Genomic DNA, 25777 nt, shown 5'->3' on the forward strand with positions numbered 1-25777 from the left:
ATGGCGAAGCCACTACCGTCCGTTTCCGATCTGACGGTTGATGGGATCGTATTCGCCTCGAGCGTCAAACCGCCGGGTTCCTCCAAGACCCTCTTCCTCGCCGGTGCAGGTCTCTCTCTCTCTCTCTCTCTCTCTCTCTCTCGTCTTCTCTAGCAACCTTTCTGGGGGAAGGCATCACTTCTTGATCATCTTGTTTGTTTGTTGCCGTTCTTGCTGTGGTTGGGTGCAGGGGTGAGGGGTCTGAACATTGAGGGCACGTTCGTCAAGTTCACGGCCATCGGCGTTTATGTGGAAGCAGAAGCCACCCACGCCCTCTCCTCCAAATGGGCTTCCAAGACCGCCAACGATCTTGACTCTTCCGAAGAGTTCTTCAGGGACATTGTCACTGGTGAGCTACCCACAATGCTCCTCTCTCTCTCTCTCTCTCTCTCTCTCTCTCTCTCTCTCTCTCTCTCTATATATATATATATATATATATATATATATATATATATATATATATATATATATATATATATACCTGACCTGCTATGGGTGTTGAAAACATTAAATGCTCCTTCATGAATGGTTGAATCTACCAAGAGTCTGCACATGAAACTTACTGGGAATTTATGTACATGACTCCTATGTCATGCTCTGTTTTGCCACTTTGGAAAGTTTTATTGGCAGTTCACATGGGCGTTTGAATGATCAGATAAAAGAGAGCGGATCAATTCAGAGGGCGTTTGAATGGTTACCTCTTAGATGGGACCTATAAATTTTTTCATGACAGTTAATGATCTAGAGACTGAAATGGATGGTTGCCAACAATGGTAAAAAATGGAGTTTGATGACCCTCCTCCCAATTGGGCATAACACTCATAAGTGTTCCATTGTGAACACTAGATCTGCTTTTCATGGGATATTGTTGTGTGTGTAGAAGACAATGTAGAAGACAATATACTGAAGCAAACACAACAGCAAGCAAGAGAAGACGCACAATGTAAGTGGTTCGGCTGATTGCAGCCTACCTCCATTGAAGAGCTTAGCTCACTTTCTGTTATTCACCTTTTGAGTAAGGGGGGAATATATAAAGCTTTTACAATAAAGGCTGCATCCTTTCTAAATAGAAGGATACGGATATGGATAGACAATAGTAAAAGAAAAAAAAGGTAAAAAACGTCTAAACATCTTTGGCAACTGAACATCTTTGGAAACTGATCTTCCCACGATTTATGCACAACGTCTTGTGCTCATCCATATCCGTCCCCTCAAGTTGGAGAACAAATATCGGTTTGTCCCAACTTGTTGGTCATGTGACGATGGCTATCCCGGCTTAGAGCTTTTGTAAATACGTCAGCTAATTGTTCTTTACTTTTGACATATTTGGTCTGGATTTCTTTTGAGTTTATTTTTTCTCGAACAAAATGGCAATCGAGCTCAATGTGTTTGGTCCTTTCATGGAACACTGGATTTGCCCCTATATGAATGGCGGTTTTGTTGTCGCAATTAAGGATCGTCGGGCTTCGACCTGAATTTCCATATCTCTCAATAATGCCTTTATCCATATTAATTCACACGTTCTATGTGCCATAGCTTTGTATTCGGCTGCCATAGCTTTGTATTCGGCTTCAACACTGAATCTAGCCACCACGTTTTGTTTTTTGCTTCGCCAAGTGACTAAGTTTCCTCCAACAAATGTACAAAAACCAGTTGTAGACTTCCTATCATCTAAGTCTCCTGCCCAACTAGCATCGGTATATCCCATGACTTCTAGACTGTTGTTTCTTCTCATAATGATGCTCCTTCCTAGAGTGCTTTTGATATAGCGAAGAACTCTATGTGCAACTCTTAGATGTGGCTCATGAGGCTGATGCATGAACTGACTTAGCACATTTACAACGTAGGTAATATCTGGCCTTGTGACACTTAGATAGATCAACCGCCCTACTAGTCTTTGGAAAGCACTAATGTCTGTCAGAGGTTGTCCTTCTGTTTTGTTCAGCCGATGGTTAGCTTTAAGAGGGGTGTCTACTGGTTTTGCTCCCAATAAACCTGTATCTTTTAAGAGATCAAGAGAATACTTCCGCTGACAAATAAAAATTCCTTCTTTAGAATGAGTTACTTCAAGGCCAAAAAAGTACCTTAATTTACCCAGATTCTTTATTTCAAATTTATCATGTAAAATTTGTTTGGTTCGAGCTATGTCTTATGCATCATTTCCAGTGATGATAATATCATCCACATATATTAAAACCATCACAGTTCCTGTTTCTTGAATACGAGTGAACAAAGTGTAATCTGCCTTGCTTTGATTAAATTTTTAAGCTAACAAAATTTCTCATAATTTGAGGAACCAAGCTCTCGGAGATTGTTTCAATCCGTAGAGAGCCTTTTTTAACTTACACACCATTCACTTTTTTGGAAGAGTAGCTCCTGGTGGGGGTTGCATATAAACCTCTACATTGAGGTCTTCATTTAAGAAGGCATTCTTAACGTCCATTTGATATGTTTGCCAATGTAGATTTGCCGAAACAGACAATAGTATCCGAACGAAATTCATTTTTGCTACGGGAGCAAAGGTCTCGTTGTAGTCAATACCTTGTACTTGTGTGTAGCCCTTGGCAACGAGTCTTGCTTTATATTTCTCTATACTACCATTACTCATGTATTTGATTTTGTAAACCCATCTACAACCCACAAGTTTTTTTCCTTCAGGAAGATCAACAAGCTCCCATGTGTTGTTTTTTTCCAAGGTCCTTAGTTTCTAATTCATAGCTCCTCTCCATTTGGAATCCTCACTAGCTTCGAGAAAGGTTTTGGGTTCCGAGTGAGTATAAACTTGTGAAACAAAGGCATAATATGAGGGTTTTAGTTTATCAAGCTCCACATAGTTTTTATCGGATAAGCAATTCTATCTGATCCATAAACAAGATAAGTGAAATAATCATGGAGTCTAGCAGGGGCTTGTGAAACACATGTCGATCTTCTAAGAGAAACATGAGCCGAGGTACTTGGGTGAGTAGGAGAGGTGTCTAATATAGGCTGACTGTTTGGTACCTCATCTTGGTTGTCATTATTACCAACAACAAGAGGGTTAATGTTTTCTTCCGCTTGGAGGTTGGGCAAGATGATTTCGGTATCATGACTAAAGTTCTCTCCCTCATGTTTATCGTCCAATAACGATGTGATAGGTGTGGAGAAGTATGGTTCTTTTTAAAAAAAATGAACATCTCGTGAGGTGTACCATGTACCAGTAGATGGATCATAACACCCGAAACCCTTCTCATAGAGGAGTACCCAAGGAAGATGCACTTGACTGCTCTAGGTGATAGTTTGTCCCAGTCTTTGGATTGTATGTACACAAAACATTTGCAACCAAAAACTCGAACATGAGCAAGAGATACCTGTTTGTTATAGAGGATCTCCACAGGTACTTTGTTATTGATGGAGCTACTTGGCAAACGGTTAATAGAATAGCATGCAGTAGATATGGCTGCAACCTAGAATTCTTTAGGAACATTCATGTGAAGCATTATGGTGCGAGTCACGTTTAAAATGTGACGGTTTTTCCTTTCTGCTACTCCGTTCTGCTGGGGAGTACCATCACATGTGTGTCGTGGGAGAATTCCTTTTTCCTTGAGAAAGCTACTCATAGCAACATTTATAAATTCTCCTCCATTATCAGTTCTGAAGGACTTTATCCTGATGTTGAACTGTGTGAGGACCATGTTATAAAATTCTGTGAAACATGTAGTAACTTCAGATTTGTGCCTAAGGAAATAAACCCATGTCATACAAGAGAAATCATCAATAAGTGTAAGAAAGTACATAAAACCGCTATGAGATTTAACAGGAGTTGTGCCCCAAACATCATTATGAATTAATTGAAAAATTTCATCAGATTGTCTTTCAGACTTAGCAAAAGGAAGTCTAGTAAACTTAGAATATTCACAAGCATCACAGGATTTTGGATAAGAAAAATGTAATATGCTTGGAAGGCGAGTCTTTAATTAACACACTTGTAGATGGGTGACCTAGACGATTATGCCACAAATCAAAACTGTTATCATCACTTTGAGCAGCAAGAGCTTGTGAACCAGAGTCCAATATGTAGAGCCCATTATGTACAGTCCCTCTACCAATCACTGCCTTCGTCACCGAATCCTGAAATCTAAGTGGTCAGCAAAAAACACAACAACACAATTATGACTTTTGGTGATTTTGCTAACAGATAACAAATTTGCAGGAAAGCTTGAAACATATAAGGCTTTAGTCCCAATGTTTTGATTCAAAAAGTAAACTTCACCTGTTCCCATAACAGGAGTTTCTATATCATCGGCAATTCTGACGGGTTTCTTAATAGTAGGGCTGAAAATTGCAAAGGAGATTTTTCTATCCCATCATGTGGTCCGTGGCTCCAGTATCCGCAATCCAATAATTAGAAATAATATGAGCATTCATGGAAAGAAAATTACCTGATTTGTATTCAGTCGGCTGGGAAACAGTTAGGTTAGATTGCCCAATATTTTGAAAAAACTTGGCGAGGTCCTCCATGCTAATTGTAGCTACACTAGCCTGTTTGGTGGGTTGAGCCGGTGAGGATGCTGATCAAACTTTTGAAGGACGTCCAACGAGATCCCAGCACCTCTCACGAGTATGTCCAGCCTTTTTGCAATAAGTGCACTTCATCTTAGGTCGCTGCCAGGTAAAGGCCTGGTTTCCATTGAAACTGAGTTGTTTCTCATTGACATTAGTTTTCTGAGTAACATATCTATTTTCAGCCTTGTACGCCATATTTTTGTGCGTCTGGTCAGAGTTTTTAATTTTTGAATCTCGATTCATCACACGTCGTCTGGACTCTTCACGTTGGATTATTTGGCACACAGAGTTGAAAGATGGAAGTGACGCCGGCATAAGTATTTGGCTTCTAATAGCATCAAAATCTTCTCGAAGTCCAGCAAGCATGTTAAAAATTTTGTCTTCCTCCAAGCGGCGTTTGATCACATCTGGATCTATAGACACAGGTCTGTGTTGGGATATTTCGTCCCACAGACCACGAAATTGTCTGAGATACACATGATATGGCTTATCAATCTGTTGAAGATGAGCAATGTCTTGCTGGATTTGATAGATCATTGCAAGGTGAGTTTGTTCACCATAGACATCCCTTAGGCTAGTCCACATCTCTTTAGCCATTTCAAGGAAGAGAAAACCTTCCGCGATAGATGGTTCCATCGAGTTAAGGAGCCATGACATGACCAAATGATTTGCCGATTCCCATTCGTCATAATTTAGATCATCAAGAGTAGGTTGAGAGATTTTACCATTTACGTAGCCGATTTTTCTTTTGCTGCTGAGGAATAAGCTGGCTGCTTTCGACCATCCAAGGTAGTTTGAGCTGTTAGGAGGAGTGAATGTGATTTTCAGGGTAGGATTTGCTCGTGGATCACCATTTTTATAGATGGCATGCTGTTTGCAGCAGAACCATCGCTGCCCAGCTGACTGTCTCCATGGTTGGTGCTCATGATGAAACTATTTTGAAACAAGGGCTTCAGATCGATTGCTCTGATACCATGTAGAAGATAATATACTGAAGCAAACACAACAACAAGCAAGAGAAGACCGCACAATGTAAGTGGTTCGGCTGATTGCAGCCTACATCCACTGAAGAGCTTAGCTCACTTTCTGTTATTCACCTTTTAAGTACAGGGAGAAATATATAAAGCTTATGGATAGACAATAGTAAAAGGAAAAGAGGTAAAAAACGTCTAAACGTCTTTGGCAACTGAACTCTTTGGAAACTGATCTTCCCACGTCTTTGATAACTGATCTTCCCACAATTTATGCACAACGTCTTGTGCTCATCCATATCGGTTAACAGTGTGTTCGGCCCGACAATAAAAGGGAGAGGTACACTGCCCGTATCCTTTTTTTTATTGGAGCAGCAGCACAACGTGTCTTCCTGTAATTGAGTCAATGTTTTGTCTCTAATACTAGACCTGATGCAATATAATTGCACAAAATTTGTGCATTAAGTACCCCCATCACCCTCGGCCCCACACCTGACAAGCCCTGTCCCGAAGATGGAGGGTGTTCAGGAAATATTTGTGCAATCATATTGCACCTGATCTTTTCACCCAGATCTGCCTCCGCTGATCTGCTGTAAATCATGTGTATGTTGCCTAACGGATAAATAACCCATTGAGTCTTTTGTTCCTCTGTCAAAAAAATAAACGAGAAGGATATTTTGATTATTTTATTTGCTCCAACAGTGGTCCATTATTGATGATGGAATGAAAAGCTCAAGTGGTTATAACATGTAAACAGCTTTTTATAAGGATTCAAAACTCAATGACTGAAGTTTTATAAATTGTAAAGCTTATAAAATCTAATTTATTCATACAAAACTTGACCCAACAGTCAATCTTTACAAGTGAATCAAGCTGTGGGGGTCTAATACTTAATTCCTCCCTCTCTCTCTCTCTTTCTATATAGTCAATAGAATATGAGAACTAATGTGTGAACCACGATTTTTATGATTTTTTTATTCTTTTCTCTTGAATCTAACTAGACGGATGTGATCTACATGTTTGGTTTCATAATAACACACTTTTGAATCATCCTATTTTGATGCATAAATGAGATTTTAAGGCTTTATAAAGCATTTAAAAATCATATTTTTCATAAAAAATACACTATCCAATGTTTGATTCCTAGTAAATCCATCGTGCCAAACACATCCACATGGTTGGACTATGAAAAAAAAGTGTTGGAAATGCTCATATTTACAGTTTTCATATTTTGGTCACGAGGCAATATCGTCGAACCTAAAAAAATCGAATGCAAGTCGGATGCACACAAAATTGATTAAAAAAGGCCTTTAGCAATGATTCTGGGCAAAAAATGATTTTTAGCGGCAGTTTGACTGCCTCTAAAGGACATTCTTTTATAACGTGTGCATGCTGCTGATCGTGTGCACAATCAATGGCGCACATGCATCGAACTCTCCCTACTCTCTATATATAATCTAACTTTAAACTAGTTTTGTTTAACATTAGATAGTTTAAATCTTATAAAAATAACTAAAATACCTTTATAAATAGTAGTTTTATAAATGCATGGTTACTTTTTAGGCATTACAAGTGTTTTGAACTTTGACCTCTTGGTGGTTTGTTTGGATGGCGCGAAACGATGTTCACTTTCGTCAAATTTTGGTTAACATTCATAACCTGGTGCATAAAATCTTGGTAGATGTTTATGTGATCCTGCATATGCATCTTAGTGATCTTCCGCTCCCTCCTACTGACGCTCCCTCTCTTTTGCCGTCCTTTGGGCCTGCGGCTCCTGCGTGAGCTCGTTTTGTCTGTCTGATGTTCTTTTGCTCTTCTGCTTTCTTTATTTGTTTGGCTTTTGCTCTTGTTCAGTTCATGGGTTCAACATTTGTTGATCTTCATGCGTGGTGGTAATGTTGAATTTCTTTTGTCTCTCTCTCTCTTTCGGGTCACCTGGAGAATGTTTCAAGTTCAAACTCAGCTAGACTAGAGTCTGAACATAAACAAGTCGAACCTGAATAACCCAAATGATGTAGTTCGTGTAGCCAAAGAGGAGAGTTAAGGTCAGATTAGTGGTCGTAAGTTGAACGGGACTTGTCTAACCAGACCGGATCAGTCAACATGAGTTTGAATCGATGGTCTTCTCTAGGCTCAACATAACATCGACCAGTTTTAGTCCTTAAGGTTTGCGTGTCTTTACAAGACATACTACAGCATTGGGCTTGTGCCAAGTCCATCGGTGTCATCTTTGGACCTGGTAGCAGCTGCGAAAACCATCAGATTTTTTTTTTGAAAGGCAAGCTGGGATTAGGCAGACCTTTACCAATTATACCACACCATTGAGATTTGAACTTGCAATGTCCCAACACAAAGTGACGTGCACTAGCTGCTCCTAGCAGACAAGTAGCTGCGAAAACCTTTAGATGTTCCATGTGGCTAATAGCCATTTATGCAGCGATCCATCGATAGTTCAATAATCCTATTGAAATATGATTATATCAAGATCTTGTAATGTGCTATTTTTATATAATATATGTTTTGTGATATATATATATATATATATATATATATATATATATATATATATAGAGAGAGAGAGAGAGAGAGAGAGAGAGAGAGAGAGAGAGAGAGTAATGCATTTTTAGGCTTCCTTTTTCGTTAGGTCTTGTTAGGCCCCTTCAAAAATCATAGTTTTAAGTATTTTTTCTCACGCCTAACGCCGTATATGTGATCTATAGGTTTTGTTTAGTGGGAAGCAGTTTTTGGATAGCCGGAATCTGACCTCTATACAGGGTTTTTTGGTGATCCAAAATCAATGGCTATAAAGGTTTCCAGTTTTTCCTAGCTCATAAAATCATATTTTATAAAACACTTAATGGTTCTCAGTGTTGAAAAAACATGATCGAAGAGTCCATTCCCACTAAATCAATCATGCTAAACACATCTAATGGTTGAGATCTATCATAAAATGGGGCCTAATATGTTCAGTTCTCTCTCTCTCTCTCTCTCTCTCTCTCTCTCTCTCTCTCTATATATATATATATATATATATATATATATATATATATATATATATATATATATATATATATATATATATATATATATATATCGTCAGACACCCGAAAACTTGGATCCAAGTTGAACTTCGTTGCGTGAGCAAATTCTTTTTAGCGGCCACTGCTGAAGGACTTATAGGCTTTTGCATGATAGCCTGTAAGGCCTTTAGTGCCGGTCGTAACCATCACTAAAGACCCTTTTTTGTGGATTTTTTTCATCCGCTAATCGCACACACGATCAGTAACGAAGGTTTGTCTGACCTACTTGTTCAATAAAAGGGCGTTGGATGATACGCCCTGTAGTTGGGAAACCTTTTTTTTTTGTTTAAATTTTTTAGATACTACCACTTTCTACGTATTTGGTTTAGTCGGGACCAGCACTTGCATCATGTATTTATGACAAGTATTTAGGTTTTTTCAAGGGTTGAAAATCAATGGCATCATTGTACCAAATTTTCATCCCTTCATATAATTGCATTTTTGTCAAAAAATTCAATCTAAGATCAATTTCTATTATATTGACCATGATGAATAATACATCTATGTTAATTTGGTCAATACAACCTGCCCTATGTGTTCCAATCACCTCTTTCTATTTCACTAATATTGTCATGGTTTGATATTTCCATTATATATATATATGGGTTATTAAGCTGACTACTACGAGGTTTGGGTTGCAGGAGAGTTTGAAAAGTTCACCAGGATTACCTTAATCAAGCCGTTACTTGGTGAACAATACTCATCCAAATTGGCTGAGAACTGCGCAGAGATCTGGAAATCTGCTGGAATCTACACTGAAGCAGAGGCCTCTGCTATTGAGAAATTCAAGGAGGTCTTCAAAAAACAGGCCTTCGCACCCGGTTCATCGATTGCGTTCACGCATTCATCTTCTGGATCATTAACTGTAAGTACCTGCATAAACCATGATCATTTCTTTTGTATGAAATTGGTGGTGCTTCCCTACTGGTTAAGACTGATGATAGAGCTGTCTCTGACTTAATATTCTTCTTTTTCTTGGTGGTATTCTTCATGACATAGATTGGATTCTCCAAAGACAGCTCGGTAGCAAAAAATGGAGTTGCAGTGATCGATAACAAGGCACTAACAGAGTCTGTTTTGGAGTCGATTATTGGAAAACATGGCGTATCACCGGAAGCGAAGCGGTCTATTGCAGAGAGAATCTCTGAGCTGCTGAAAGAAGCTGATGCTAAGAGTGCCCAACCAAATGGCAATTAGCTAATATGAAGAGAAAGAAGTCGAGGTTCACTGCCATCTTTAGCAATTAATTAGCTAAATGTTGCTGTTTGACAAAAGACGCATAGTATTGTTGGAACTGTAATAGTACATTCCTATTTAATTTCGGGAGGGTGTTGTGTGTTCTCTCCCGAACACAAATTCACGTGTTCCGGTGTGTAGGGAGGAATATCTTGGGACCCTTGATAATTCATATGCCAATGTTGCCCACAATGACTTTATAATAAAATAACATATAAAAAGGTAGATATGCTTTTGACGGAAATGTCCTCCCGTAAGATAGATATGTGTTGGACGAAAATGTCCTCCCGATGCCCGTATATAGATTTGCACATTCCGCCTTTGTTTTTAGCTTATGCTACAACACATGACCGCCTTCTCATTCCTGCCTTGTGTTAGATAGAAAACTTTTCCTGGTTCGTTCTTACCTCATGGAGATAACTATAAATCGAACGACTGGTTCGATCATTGGTGGGTGTCAAAGGAGGTTTTGTCGACCATATCTTTTTATGGTCTTCTCTTCTTCTTCATTTTCGTTATGCAGTATGGAAAAAACAATGGTGCACAAACATTCCAACAAGTGCCATTAAAGCGTGGTGAGTACATTTCCATGTCATCATGCTATTGTTGAAGAACATATGTCATCGTGAGTGTCATTAAGGCGTTGTTTTGTTATTGCAAGTAGATTTTATCGTTTTGACAGTTGGAAATTTGAAGATATTTATAAGGTGGTGGGATCTTCTGACAAGAATGCTTGGTTACAGATGCGAGCAAGGGCCTCTACTCCATCCGGTATCGTCCATTCACTCAGTATATGCAATGTAACCAAATCACGGTTGTAGTAACATGCATATCGATTTGTGAGATATTATTTTGTTTATTAATATCAATCTATAATATATTATACTGAATTGCCGTATATTGATTTGCAAGATATTATGTGTTTTCTAGTGTCGATTTTTGAGATATTGTTTTGTTTGTTGATATCGATTTGTAATATATTATGCTGAATTGCCGTATATCGATTTGTACGATATTATGTGTTTTCTAGTGTCGATTTGTGAGATATGGTTTTATTTGTTAATATCGATTTGTAATATATTATGCCGAATTGCCGTATATCTATTTGTAAGATATTATATGTTTTCTAGTGTCAATTTGTGAGATATTGTTTTATTTGTTAATATCGATTTGTAATATATTATGCTGAATTGCCGTATATCGATTTGTAAGATATTATGTGTTTTCTATTATCGATTTGTGGAATATTATTTTGTTTGTTAATATCGATTTGTAATATATTATGCTGAATTGCCATATATCAATTTGTAAGATATTATGTGTTTTCTAGTGTCGATTTGTGAGATATTATTTTGTTTGTTAATATCGATTTGTAATATATTATGCTGAATTACCGTATATCAATTTGTAAGATATTATGTATTTTTATTGTAGATTTGTGAGATATTATTTTGTTTATTAATATCGATTTGTGATATATTATGCTAAATTATCGTATATCGATTTGTAATACACTAGTCTTCAAAGATTCTTCATTGAATTCTTCAATTCTTGTCATCTTTCTTTATTGCCTTAGCTAAAATGCAGTTGATTCACTTGTTCATCATCAAAACCTTGTACTTGAAGTATCGTGTACGACTTCATTGTCGTAACACCAATTACATTTTGGATCCAGAACTAATATGATTAGTCACAAACTGAATCTAGATCTAGTTCTAATTTAGATCCAAGACTGATCCTTCCAGATTTAGACAAGATCCAAACCCAATTATGTGTGGATCTTGTTTAACTTAGATTGGGCTAGATCAACTGGATTGAACTGGACCCAGACTCAGTCTGGTGCAGTTCAATGTAGACCGAAATAGGGAACCAAGACCTTGTAAGACCCGACCCAATCAAGTTGGTCTGGTACGGTCAACCGAGTAGAGTTCAAAACTCATCGACCAAACTCAATTTGGATTGACCCAAACCGGGTTGGTTTTAGTTAGACCCGACCCGGTTAAACCCAGAGCGGTTTGCTCAGACCCAGTCGGTTTGGTTAAGTCTAGACCAATTCGGTCGGTCAAGACCCTTCTTTTTTTTTTAGCTGATTCGGTTTGGGTCTCACCCAGTTGAATCTCAGGAGACCCGATTCAGTCTAGTTTACCCCCAAACCGAGTCGGCTCTGTCAGTTTTTCCTGACTCACCCAGTCAAGAGATCTTCCTCCTCTTCCATCTCTGTCACATACATACACTCTCTCTCGCTGTTACGATGCCGACAACCATGGTTCTCAGCCTCTCTTATTCAAACATGCCAGCAACCATGGCTACTGGATTCCTCATTTTAAATACGTCAGCATCCATGGCTACCGACCTAAAAAAAACATAAAAAAAAATTAAGAAGAAAGAAAACATGGGGAGGGTTTACCCTTGGTGGACATCGGTGGCGCTCCGATGACTTCCTCCCTCTCCCTTGCTCTCAAACCCTCTCTCTATTCTCAATGCAACTCTCTCTCTCTCTCTCACTGTTTCGATGAGGCTGGGAGACACACCATAAGGGCTATTTATAGAGTCTCATGGTGGGCGGGGATCAATCTCACCCCCACCAAAATCATGGGATGTGAGGCTTTTCTCGCCACCATGCAACAAAGAGAGACCGTTCCTCATTTGGGGGAACCGTCTTCCCCATTATTTCATAAATCTATTTTTTTAATGTTTACCTTTTGCCACCGACTCTATCGGTTAGGTTTTACAATAATCCTTTTTATTTTGAAGCATTGCAACATTCATTTTGCAGTAGCTCTTGGTTGTGTTTGATACCTCACAATCAGCTTTGAATTGTCAAGTGGTAATCACACTGGTGGAGGGTGTCCTATTGGATGCACTACATTCATTATTTGCTTACACATTTGAGATTTGTGGAGATGATACTTGGGTTCCTTGAGCTCTTGGCATTGTGAACTCTTAATGTTATGTAGCAGCAGCCTCATTTATGCAAATCTCTCTTCAAAATTTTCTTCTAAATCTTAAAATCTTGTTCTAATCTATGAATTGGATTTCAGAATTAGATTCTAGGGGTTTGGGAGAAATGAAATTTTGAATTGGACTAGTTTTCTTGGGTTATATAAGTTCATGGTAATACAAAAGTGGGTAAAACAAGTTTCACTATGAAAATTTTATCCGAGGGTATAGATGTCTAAAAATTCTAAAAATTGTAGACCTTCAACACTTTCCCTTAGTCCAAGATACACCCCTTAATATAAAGAAACAATAACAACAATAGTAATTCCAATCAATCTTCTCAAACTAAGCTCATCTAGTCGATGCACCTTGCCTCTTCGAAGGGCCAAGATACAAGTATTCTCCAAAGGGTGACAATGATCATGGGTTTCTCATGCTGTGATGCCAAATGTAAAGAAGAAAGTAGAGAGGTTTACGTGGCTCGACTTGAAAATTCTATATCCATAGGAGAAGGAAGGAAATGCTTTATTCAAAGCACCTTAAACGTTACATGGCCATATATTTATAGGCCATAAAGCAATAGAGATGATTTACATCCATGACCAACAACTTAGCAAAAGAGGGTCCTCAACCACTATCCACTATCATTGTCACACTTCATGTGGTAATTAAGTTGTTTCTTGTCATTATCTTCAACATTCCCACTCTGGTTGGAGAATATATTGAAATTGGGTTTGAATTATGTCAATCAAATATGGATATGATTTGGATCCAACATCTAGATATTGGATTGCAGATGCCAATGAGTTGGCTCATCGGGAGTTAGTCTTTAGAAAATGAAGGCTCGTCTCATGGTAGGTGGTCTTATCATGATGTGTAGTTATCTTTTACTTTATCTTGTTTATGACATTATTTCGCTACTCTATAACGCCTAAAGCGCCCATGGTGTTCCAGTGTGGAACTGAGTTCCAATCTTTATAATCCCAAATCTCTTGCAACATTAACATGATTCATAGAGAATTACATGAGAAAAATATTTGTATGTACAAATGCATGTGATTCACCATAGTAAAGGAAGTTTTAATCCAATTGGACCTCATATAAATGGATTCAACATGTTTAAAATAACAAGGATTGACTTTTGAATATTGTTTTTATGATTAAAAATATGATTTTATGACCCAAGAAAGTATTGCACATTATTGGCCATTAATTTTAAAGCCTTATAAAAACTTGACTGCCTGCTATAATTGGACAATCTAAGAGCGTAAAAATGACCATACTGTACAAAAAAGATGCATTTTTTGAAATGCAAATGCCTTATAATTTTCAAAATCTACTTGATGTCTAGTATTGCAAATAACCAACTATAAAAAAACCTTTTTAACCTTCGCATGTGCGAAACTTATGATGTTTGCACAATATATTACTCTTCTCGTCAGGTATAAAAATCTCTCACTTCAAAGAAAATCCACACATTTTTTTTTGCAGCCATCATGAAGTTCACATAATGATATTTGTGAACATCTTATTAAACCCAAACCTCAAACGTCATAAATGCTTGACTAAATTTGCATATATATCCTCCTAAATATGCACAATTTCGCCTAAATATGCAAAGTTCCTCTCAAATATACAAATTTTCTCACAAATATGTGAAGTTCCTCATAAATATGCAAATTTTCTCTCAAATATGCAAAGTTGCTCCTAAATATGCAATTTTTCTCTGAGGAGATCCTCAAATTTTTGGCATACAAACCTATGTAACTTCACATGCTTTGTTGAATCATATATAAAGTTGTTTTTGTTCATTTTGTTTTTTTTGTTTGTTTGTTTCTAGATAGAACCATAACAAGTTCACATATAAAGAATGAAGTTCACACAACTTTATCTATGAACTTTCTATGACTGAAATAGTTCAGAACTTCATAAATATTGCATATGGGATCCACAAATTTATTGAAGACTTAAATAAAAATCTTTCCATATTTTTTAGAATGTCCATACTAGCATTAATTGTGATACTTCAATATTTAAAATGATGCTTCAATAATAAAAAATGATGATTTGAATTTGAAGGTTTGTTTTTGCCTTTAAAAAATGACGCTGGAGAAGATTTTGGAACAAAAAGAGGAGAATGCCATGACTTAGGTGAAAAAGATTTTGGAGAAGATAGGAGGGAGAGATGTCAAGGTAGTGAATGATGTTGATGGTCATCAACAAAAGGAGAATGTGTTGGCTGTGGAAACTGCATAGAGGAGGGGGTTTCACCTCAATCATTTGCTTTTGAATTATGTCAATCAAATATGGATACATATTTGAATCCAACATCTGGATAATGGATTGCAGATGTCAATGCGTTGGCTCATCTGGACTTGGTCTTTAGAAATAAAGGCTTGTCTCATGGTGGGTGGTCTTATTATGATGTATAGTTATCTTTTACCTTATCTTGTATACGACATTATTTTGCTACTCCATAATGCCTCAAGCTCCCATGGTGTTCGAGTGTGGAACTGAGTTCCAATCTTTATAATCCCAAATCTCTTGCAACATTAGCATGATCCACAAAGAATTACATGAGAAAATCTTTGTATACACAAATGCATGTGAATCACCACAGTAAAGGAAGTTTTAATCCAGTAGGACCTCATATAAATGGATTCAACATGCTTAAAATAGCAGGGATTGGCTTTTGAATATTGTTTTTATGATTAAAAATATGATTTGTTGACCTAAGAAAGTATTGCACATTATAGACCATTAATTTCAAAGCCTTAGAAAAACCTCACTGCTTGTTGTAATTGGATAATCTAAGAGTAGAAAAATGGGTGTATTGTACAAAAAATATGCATTTTAAAAAATGCAAATGCCCTATAATTTTTAAAATCTGCCTGATGTCCAATATTGAAAATAACAAATTATAAAAGAACCTTTTTAACCTTCGCATGTGAGAAACTCACAAAGTTTGCACGATATATTACTATGCCCGTCAGGTATAAAAATCTCTCACTTCAAAGAAAGTTCACATATTTTTTGCGGATATCACGAAGTTTACATAATGATATTTGTGAACATCTTATTAAACCCAAACCTCAAAACTTTAAGTTTCGCCTAAATATGCAAAGTTCCTCCCAAATATGCAAAAATTTCTCACAAATATACGAAGTACCTCACAAATATATGAATTTCCTCTCAAATATGCAAAGTTCCACCCAAATATGAAATTTTCCTTCTAGGAGATCCACAAATATATAGCGATAGCGATCTGCAAAATTTTTTGGCATGCAAACGTGCGTAACTTCGCATGCTTTGTTGAATCATATATAAAGTCATTTTTGTTCATTTTGTTTATTTTTTCATTTGTTTATTGATAGAACCTTAACAAGAAGTTCACATATGTAGAACAAAGTTTGCATAACTTTATCTGTGAACTTTCTATGATTGAAACATTTCAAAACTTTACAAATATTGCACATGACATTCACAAATTTATTGAAGACTTAAATGAAAGTCTTTCCATATTTTTGTGAATGTCCCTACTATCATTAATTGTGATACTTCAATATTTAAAATGATGCTTCAATAGTAAATAAACAATGGGTCACATTTTAGGGTTTGTTTTCGCCTTTAAAAAACGATGGTATAGAAGATTTTGGAACATAAAGAGGAGAATGCCATGGCTCAGGTGAAAAAGATTTTGGAGAAGATAGAAGGTAGAGATGTTGAGGTGGTGAATGATGTTGATGGTCTTAAGCAAAAGGTGAATATCTCGGTTGTGGAGAATGCGTAGAGGAGGAGGTTTTGCCTTAATCATTTGCTCGAAAGAAGAGAGGGTCTATAGACAAAAACACTAATTTGTTTGACATTAAGAAGCCAAAGATCGATTCTTTGATGTAGAGCTATGTCTGGTTAAAAATGAACCCTTGGAGGAACACATGCATGCAATAGGTTGGATTGCAAGATTCACAAGCTCAAGAGTTGAATTACAGATAAGGCAATTTTACCTCAATCATTTGCTCGAGAGAAGAGAGGGTTTGTAGACAAAAATAGTAACTCCACTAGAATTAAGAAACAAAAGATCACACCCTCTAATGTTGAGCTATGTACTGAGAATGTTTAAAATGTGTTCATTTTTTAATGAATAAAATAAATATATGTATGAACATATTCATTTTTGAATGACTATAATGAATATATATGTACGAGCAAGTTCATTTTTAAATAAATAAAATAAATATATGTATGACCCACGTTTAATTTGAATGAATAGAATGAAGTTGTATAAATATGTTATTTTCATGCAGATCTTGCAAGTTTCGAGAAGTTTTAATTTTAGTAAGTTCACATATTTGGTTGTGCGAACTTCGCATTATGTATGCAAAGTTTCAATCACGAAGGAAATCACATATATTGTTATGCAGACTTCAAACTATATATTTGAATTTAATGTAATAGTTGTGAAGTTTCTATGGTTTCAAGTATTGGTAGTACACATATTTGGTCAGTTTAACTTTGCATATATTTTTATGCGAACTTCGTGATGTATATGCCGATTAAGTATGATATTTGCAAGATTACGAGGTTCAATTTAACAGGAAGTTCACATATTTGTTATGCAAACTTTTTATTATATATGCAAACTTAGTCAAGTATTTGTGAAGTTTTAAGGTTTGAGTTTAACGGATTTTTGCAAATATGATTATGCAAACTTAGTGATGTATGCAAAAAAACAAACGTGTCAGCTGCTTTTTAAGTGAAAGTTTACGATACCCAATGAGCGGAGCGATATAACGCGTGGACTTCGTGAGTTTCACATATACAAAGGGTAAAAAAGTCTTAACAAAGTTGGCTATTTATGATTTTAGACATCAGACGAATTTAAAAAATGATAGGACATTTAAGAAAACACATTATTTTTGTGGTATCGTTCCTATTCCCCAATAAAAAAAACATGTTAATGACATAGTTTCATCCAAAATAAAAAAAGGCATTTGTACCTAACGTTTGTAGCAAATACGCTTGAATTACATTGCTGCGAATGGTAATTGGAGTAGGTGCACAAACCCTTGTGTGGAAACAAAATACCTCTTTGTCCTCTTTTCGTGCGGTATCAAATATGATTTGGAGTCATCTGAATCCCAGTAGAAAGGTGCTAATGAGAATCATTCTCTCGTTTATATGCAGGGTTGGTAAAAGTGCCGAATGAGTAGAGCTTGAAGCAAGCCAAGCTGAGTTTGAGCTCATAATGAGCCCGAGTTAAACGAGTTAAGTTCGAGATGACTTGTTTACAGAAAAAAATACATTGTTTTATGCCACGTTTAAAAGCAATAAAAAATTTCATAAAAAAAATAAACTTTTTCCAAGTTTTGGCATGAAAACTTTTCCAAAGAAAAAATTTTCCCTTGTTTTTGTGCAATAAAAATGAAGTTTACAATTCTTCCTCTTTTTTATTGGAGGAAAATAGGGAGAAGGAGATCGATCAGACCTCTTTTAAGAGAGAGATGAAAATGGAGAAAGTAACTGATGGAATGAAATGCTTTGAAGTTAAGGGGTTCCTCTAATGTAAAAAAAAATGCCTTTTGATATGAAAAATTCTTCCACCATCCTAGGTGGAGATTTTTTTTTTATAAAAAAATCTGAGATTTTAGAAAAGCTTATTTTGAAAAATTCTCGCGTTTGGTACGGATGGAAAGGTTGCCACTCTTTCTTTCCTACTTGCATTTTCCTATCCATAGTCTCGCTTCCAAACATGCCCCTGTTTTAGAGCTGAAAAAAATAAGACTACAAAAAACAACATTGTTTTAGACCGGGAAGTAAAATGAGTTTACTATTGAACCTATTTTTTGCAAACCAATAGGTCAATCATATATCTTATGCAAACCATACAATATAGAATATATCTACAAATATTTTTTGCTACTTAACGAGTTCATACTAGCCAAGCCGGGCTGAGTACCTATTGTTTATGTTCAGCTTGCCTTGGCTATTTTATGAGTTTGAAAGAACTCTATCCGAGCCAGAAATGAATCGAGTCATAAGCAGCTCGGCTTGTTTTAGAATGATTCTCATGTGGTGGTGGTGGTGGTGGTGGGGGCTAAACAAATGTCCCCTTCATAAATTTACTTTCATTAAAAAAAAGAAAAGGGAAAAAATTGAGATGGCACCAATAAATAATTATCAGTTCAAAAAAAAAGAAAAAAATTGCATTAGCACAAATACATAATTTCCATTCCTTTAATGAATGAGATTTGCACACCCACACCTAGAACGATGGAGACTAGGCTTTTGTACACTTATATCTTTTGAATGTTGGTCAACTTGTAACTGGAACACGCCTCTCTCTCTCTCTCTCGTCACTATTGAGCCTGATTCCACTGTATGGTGATAGTTTCCTGCTGTGTGCCATCTGTGCCTGCACCTTGTTCTTGTCCTTGCTGTTGCAGGTCGTCTGCACCAACTGGCTGCTGGATTTTCACTGTGAAATGGATGTCGTGGTTCAGCTCTGGGCCAACTTGTCCACCAGTTTGGAACGTTTGTGGTGGACGAACAGGCATGTTTGGCCTGCCAGATCCGCCCATTTTACCTGATCACATCATATTTGTGGGTCACAACCAAAATAATTGGCATTTGAAACACGTAACTGGGGGTGTCAACGGGCCCAGTTTACCCGATCCGATTCAACCCGAAGCAAACTCTATAGGGTCTGGATATAGTGATAAATAAGAAGAACCGATTAATATCCGATCTGGACTCAAGTATAATTTGTGAAATTTTATACCAGACCCAGACCTGACCCAAATTTCTATTAAGACCCACAAATTTTTAATGTAAAAATGATAAAAATATGGTTTTACGGGGTATGATCTGGGTTTGGTTCATGTAGTTCTTATTAAATTTGAGTATGGTTTTTCTTATAGTGGCCTGGATTAGTCCTGAGTCCAAACCTACCATATCCGAAAATCTAGTCCAAGTCTGGTTTCACCTGAGTCCGAACCAACCCGACCAGTTGACACCCCTACATGTAACTATAGTTCGGATTCAGTATTAACTAAACCCAGCCGGTTCACTAATTGGTGCAGCTCCATTTGTCAACCAAAGCTGAGCCCAAAAAGTCAGGCCCGGTCATCTCATGAAACAACCTTGGTAAATGGGAACCCCAAAGTGAATTATATAGCTGTAGACAGTTACTCCGTCTGAACTGTTGATATCAAGATGAGACTTACTTTTTTTTATCGATGTCGTTCTTGTTTTGAATGGACGGCATCCAAATGGTTTAAAATGAACGGCTCAGAATGAGCTTCTTATGGGTATAGTTCATTATACCTAGGGGTGGCAATCGGTCGGGTTGGCGGGTAGTGTCGGCGGGTTGGCGGGTCAGCATACCTCAATACAAACCTGACCTGTTTTTTAAACGGGTCGGATGTGGCAAACACGAACCCGACCCATTTATTAAACGGGTAACCCAACACGACACGGTTAACCCGTTTAATAAATGGGTCGGGTCGACACCACCCGATTACACGGGTTTCAATTTCGGGTTGCGGGTTGACTCATTTATTAAATGGGTTGCGGGTTGACTTCCACGTAGAAATCATCTCATTTCTTCTACTAAAAAGCCCCCAAACGCTCACTGACAAATCTAAGTGGCAGCATTATGTGAACCACTTGACCTTTCGGTGATCACATTGTCACCACACTACAACAAAGCAGTAGATTAGCGACGACCACATTCCGTCGCTAACATGGTTAGCGACGGATTAGCGACAACGAGGCGACAATATGCTTACGTCGCGAATATTTCGACGCTAACTGGCGACGTAATTATTCCGTCGCCAGGTCCGTCGCTAATTGCGACGGAATAACGAGCGCTATATTCCGTCGCCAATCCGCCGGTACTAAACGGCGACCACGGCTTGGCGGCGGATTTACTTCCGTCGCTATGCCGTCACTAGATTAATATGAATAGCGACGGATGGTTCTGTCGCTAATCCGTCGCAAACACGAAAAAAAATTTAAAAAAATTTATTTGAAAATTAAATACCGAGAACTGTACAATTTCTATTTCTTGTACAATTTATATTTCCTGTAAATAAAAAATAAACCACACAAAAAATTTCATATAACAAGAATCTACAACAATTAATCGTTTCACCTTAAAATTAAAAAGTTTAATTATTTACAATTCAACAATTACAATTAGGAAACATAAAAAAAATAGAACTTCTTCAACACAGTCCTCTAATCATCGCCAAGATTTTGTGCGTCTTCTTGTTCATTGTCTTTATCTGTCCCTTCAGCTCCACTACGCTGATTATCGCTAGCAGCCTACACAAGAAAAGAATAGTCAGTATTGATAAACAAAATATAATGAAATAAATTACACACTATATGTGATTCTATCATGTGCTCATGTGTGATCTAAGGCAATAAAAAAACTCTATATTTGATTCTATCATGCTCATATGTGCTGTAAGGCAGACAAAAAGTTATATATATATATATATATATATATATATATATATATATATATATATATATGATTCTATTATGCTCATATGTGTGCTAAGGCAGTCAAAAAATTGAATATGTGATTATAGCATGTTCATATGTGTTCTAAGGCATCTAGAAAAACTCTATATGTGATTCTACCATGCTCAGATGCGCTTTAAGGCAGGCAAAAAACTATATATGTGATTCGATCATGCTCGTATGTGTGCTAAGGCAGTCAAAAAATTGAATATATGAATATAGCATGCTCATATGTGCTCTAAGGCAGGCAAAGCAAAAAAATTTATATGTGATTCTATCATAAATGATATATAGCATGTTCATATGTGTTCTAAGGCAGTAGAAAAACTCTATATGTTATTATAGCATGCTCATATGTGTGCTAAGGCAGTCAAAAAATTGAATATGTGATTATAATATGCTCATATGTGTTCTTAGGCAGTCAAAAAACTGAATATGTGATTATAGCATGCTCATATGTGTTCTAATGCAGTCAAAAAAACTTTATATGTGATTCTATCATGCTCATATATGCTCTAATGCAGTCAAAAAAACTTTATATGTGATTCTATCATGCTCATATGTGCTCTAAGGCAGACAAAAAAACTTTATATGTGATTATAGCATGCTCATATGTGCTCTAATGCAATAAAAAAACTCTATACGTTATTATAGCATGCTCATATCTACTCTAAGGCAGTTAAAAAACTAAATATGTGATTATAACATGCTCATATGTGTTCTTAGGCAGTCAAAAAACTGAATATGTGATTATAGCATGCTCATATGTGTTCTAATGCAGTAAAAAAACTTTATATGTGATTCTATCATGCTCATATTTGATCTAAGGCAGACAAAAAGTTATATATATATATATATATATATATATATATATATATATATATGATTCTATCATGCTCATATGTGTGCTAAGGCAGTCAAAAAATTGAATATGTGATTATAGCATGTTCATATGTGTTCTAAGGCATCTAGAAAAACTCTATATGTGATTCTAACATGCTCAGATGTGCTTTAAGGCAGGCAAAAAACTATATATGTGATTCGATCATGCTCGTTTGTGTGCTAAGGCAGTCAAAAAATTGAATATGTGATTATAGCATGCTCATATGCGCTCTAAGGCAGGCAAAGCAAAAAAATTTATATGTGATTCTATCATAAATGATATATAGCATGTTCATATGTGTTCTAAGGCAGTAAAAAAACTCTATATGTTATTATAGCATGCTCATATGTGTGCTAAGGCAGTCAAAAAATTGAATATGTGATTATAATATGCTCATATGTGTTCTTAGGCAGTCAAAAAACTGAATATGTGATTATAGCATGCTCATATGTGTTCTAATGCAGTCAAAAAAACTTTATATATGATTCTATCATGCTCATATTTGATTTAAGGCAAACAAAAAAATTTATATGTGATTATAGAATGCTCATATGTGCTCTAATGCAATAAAAAAACTCTATATGTTATTATAGCATGCTCATATGTGCTCTAAGGCAGTCAAAAAACTGAATATGTGATTATAACATGCTCATATGTGTTCTTAGGCAGGCAAAAAGTTATATATGTGATTCGATTATGCTCATATGTGTTCTAAGGCAGACAAAAAACTGAATATGTGATTATACCTGAGAGAGACCTGGAATCGAAGATCCCCTATCCTGCACAGCGGCCTTGATCTCATTTCGGAGAAAGGGGGCAATGGTGTTTTGGAAGTAGTTATTCAGTGTTTCATTAATGATATGGCGTACATCATCACCGGAAAGAATAGTCGGCTGCTTGGAGCTTATGTCGGCGCAAGAAGTCGGTGAGCCGTAACTGGAAGAACCAATAACTGGTGAAGTGTTCATATTACTCCCAAACCCGAACACGCGACCTTTTTTGGGTTCACCTGCTGCAGTCACCCATGCTGTAGGATCAAATGATGGATGCTGAGTAGCGTCATCGCCATATCGCTCTACCATCTGTTGCTCATATGCCTCCTACAAAATAATGTTTAAAGTATTCATTAATAATTAATGATAACATTATGATAACTTGCATATATATTGCAATGATTATTAATAGAATTAATACATACCGTTGTCGTTCTCGCCTTCTCTGATACGAAGACTCCCGTGGTCTTCCGTTTATGTGTTTCTACAAACACATCCTTATATGGTACACTGCCTCCTTTTTCTGCTTCCTGCGAAGTTAAATGACAAAAGATTTAGTACACAAGTTTGCAACAATACTTATAAAATTAATATTATATATTGATGAGTTACCATTTTCTTTAGGTGGCTCCCAAATGTCTTAGATCCACCTGTGTGTAGATGGGCTTCGGGCATCTTCGATCGATTTTGTGCAGCCTTCGCAGAGCGATTTCTAAATGCATCTCCTACCCACTTATCGCATATTTCATCCCAGTAATCTCTCCTGATAGTAATAGGACCATGGCCCTTCCACAATAATGGATCATCTACTACGCCAGATGCTTTTTTTGCTGCAGTCTTCATAGTGTGCAGCATGTCTGCAAATCGATTGACAGCCACATTCTGCCACACCTTCCTTGCATCATTTTCTTCCACCGTAGTTGCGAAGCAATTCGAAGCCTACAAATATTTTCAGAAAGTTAGTCGACATTGCTTAAATAAATTAAATATGAAACACATTAACTATGAGGAACAACTGTATACCATGAATGAGGACCAAAATCTGTCTAACACCTCCTTTGGGTACTCTTTCCATTGAGCAACTGGTCCTGGTAGATGTTGAAGAACTGAATTTCTAATCTCCCGTACTACTTCTTGTGGCTCAAACCTCGTGCTGCACATGAATTGTTACACAGTAAATATCAATATAAAATATTTAAAAGATATGCAATAATTGAAAACAAAATACTTACGGTCGATTATCGATATACACTATTCGAATGAGTCTTCTTGTGCCAGCCTGAGAAGACCCTGTTTCCTGTGTTGGCTGTTGACTTGTGTGATCAACTGGTGTAGGTGGGTCGTGTACAGACGCAACATCATCTGTAAAAAAATACATAAGAAATTCTCAGAATGCGCATTTGAACTAATCAAGCATTCAATTAGTTATATGATATACCTATCACAGGAGCCCGTGAAGATGAAGGCTGAGCCTGGCTACTACTGGATGAGCGACCACTATAACCTCCACGAACCATATTCTAACAAATAACATATGTCATACAATACATTCAAATAATTCACATCAAGTATTACAATGCATTCAAGTCATTCACATCAAGCATTGAAATGCATTCAAATAATTCAAATCATTCACATCAAGTATTGCACTAATTCAAATCATTCGTTGCATAAATTATAATACATTCAGATAATTGAAATCATTCACATCAAGTATTACAATGCATTCGAATCATTCGTATCAAGTATTACAATACATTCAAATAAAATTTTTAATCATTCACACCAAGTATTGCAATACAACTCACATCAAGTATTACAATGCATTTAAATAGAGGTTTGTAGTATAAGATTTTGCTCACTAGCTTGAGAATTCTTCCTCGTCACTAGTTTGACTTTCTTCTTCTTCTTCTTCTTCATTGTTTGCCCATCCACTTGGTACATCATTTGGATCACATTCCTCTATGAATGTTTCATCGGCCAATGGAGATATGACATGCATATCATGCGCAACATCGTGACCATAAGCGAAGTCATAGACATCATCTGATTGATAGTAATCACTGTCTTCAGCTAACTCATCTTCTTGTAACTGATCATACTCGGGGTATAGTTTGGATTTCACCTTGCAAACTGCCCACAATTCATTTCTATCTGACTTTTTTATACTCGGATATGAAGTATAATAAACTTGTTGAGCTTGCGAGGCTAATATGAATGGTTCATATGTTCCAAACCTGGATTTATGATTCACCTCCACAATGCCTAAAGCTTTGTCGAGTCTTGTTGCAGTTGGATCAAACCAATGACACTTGAATATCGTAACCGTGTTATTCATGCCTAAGTAAGTCAACTCCATTATTTCCTCTATAACATCGTAGTAATCATGTTCATTTTCACCGTAGCTGCTACCCTTGACACACACGCCACTATTTATCGTTGATTTGTTTATACCGTAGTCTTTTGTATGGAATCGATAACCATTTACGATATACCCGTTGTAGCATTGCACAACTTTGGTCGGACCATTTTCTAAATCACATATTCCTTGATCTTTAACGTCACCATGGCGAACCTACGCACAAACATAAACAATGATTGTGATCACGACCAATTAAGTAACTTAGTGTTGTTTATAAGTACAAAATTTATGTTAGCTTATTTACCAACTGTTTCAACCACTCCACAAACTTAGTTTCACATTCTTTTTGTACTTCTGCATCAGTGAGATGTGAAACTTCGCTTTGCAACTCCAGATCAAATCGTTTGCAAACCACAAATACT

General features: G+C 36.6%; 1 protein-coding gene across 1 annotated transcript; it reads left to right on the top strand.

Moving 5' to 3' along the window:
• LOC149823440 (chalcone--flavanone isomerase 1-like) lies at nt 1-10067 on the top strand. Its single transcript, XM_090018333.1, has 4 exons — nt 1-109; nt 230-388; nt 9274-9497; nt 9632-10067. Exons 1-4 carry the CDS (start codon nt 1-3, stop codon nt 9827-9829), a joined length of 690 nt encoding a protein of 229 aa, XP_089874459.1. The 3' UTR covers nt 9830-10067.
• Nucleotides 10068-25777: the final 15710 nt, after the last annotated feature.

This window comes from Nuphar pumila, chromosome 10 (assembly GCF_984573655.1).
Source record: "Nuphar pumila chromosome 10, dmNupPumi1.hap1.1, whole genome shotgun sequence".
NCBI lineage: Eukaryota > Viridiplantae > Streptophyta > Magnoliopsida > Nymphaeales > Nymphaeaceae > Nuphar > Nuphar pumila.

What these genes read in the sequence shown, in the direction of transcription:
- LOC149823440 (XM_090018333.1), top strand. Translation starts at nt 1, where the DNA reads ATGGCGAAGCCACTACCGTCCGTTTCCGATCTGACGGTTGATGGGATC. An exon ending in CCTCTTCCTCGCCGGTGCAG is followed by an intron (nt 110 to 229) that starts GTCTCTCTCTCT and finishes GGTTGGGTGCAG; the next exon opens with GGGTGAGGGGTCTGAACATT. An exon ending in CTTCAGGGACATTGTCACTG is followed by an intron (nt 389 to 9,273) that starts GTGAGCTACCCA and finishes TTTGGGTTGCAG; the next exon opens with GAGAGTTTGAAAAGTTCACC.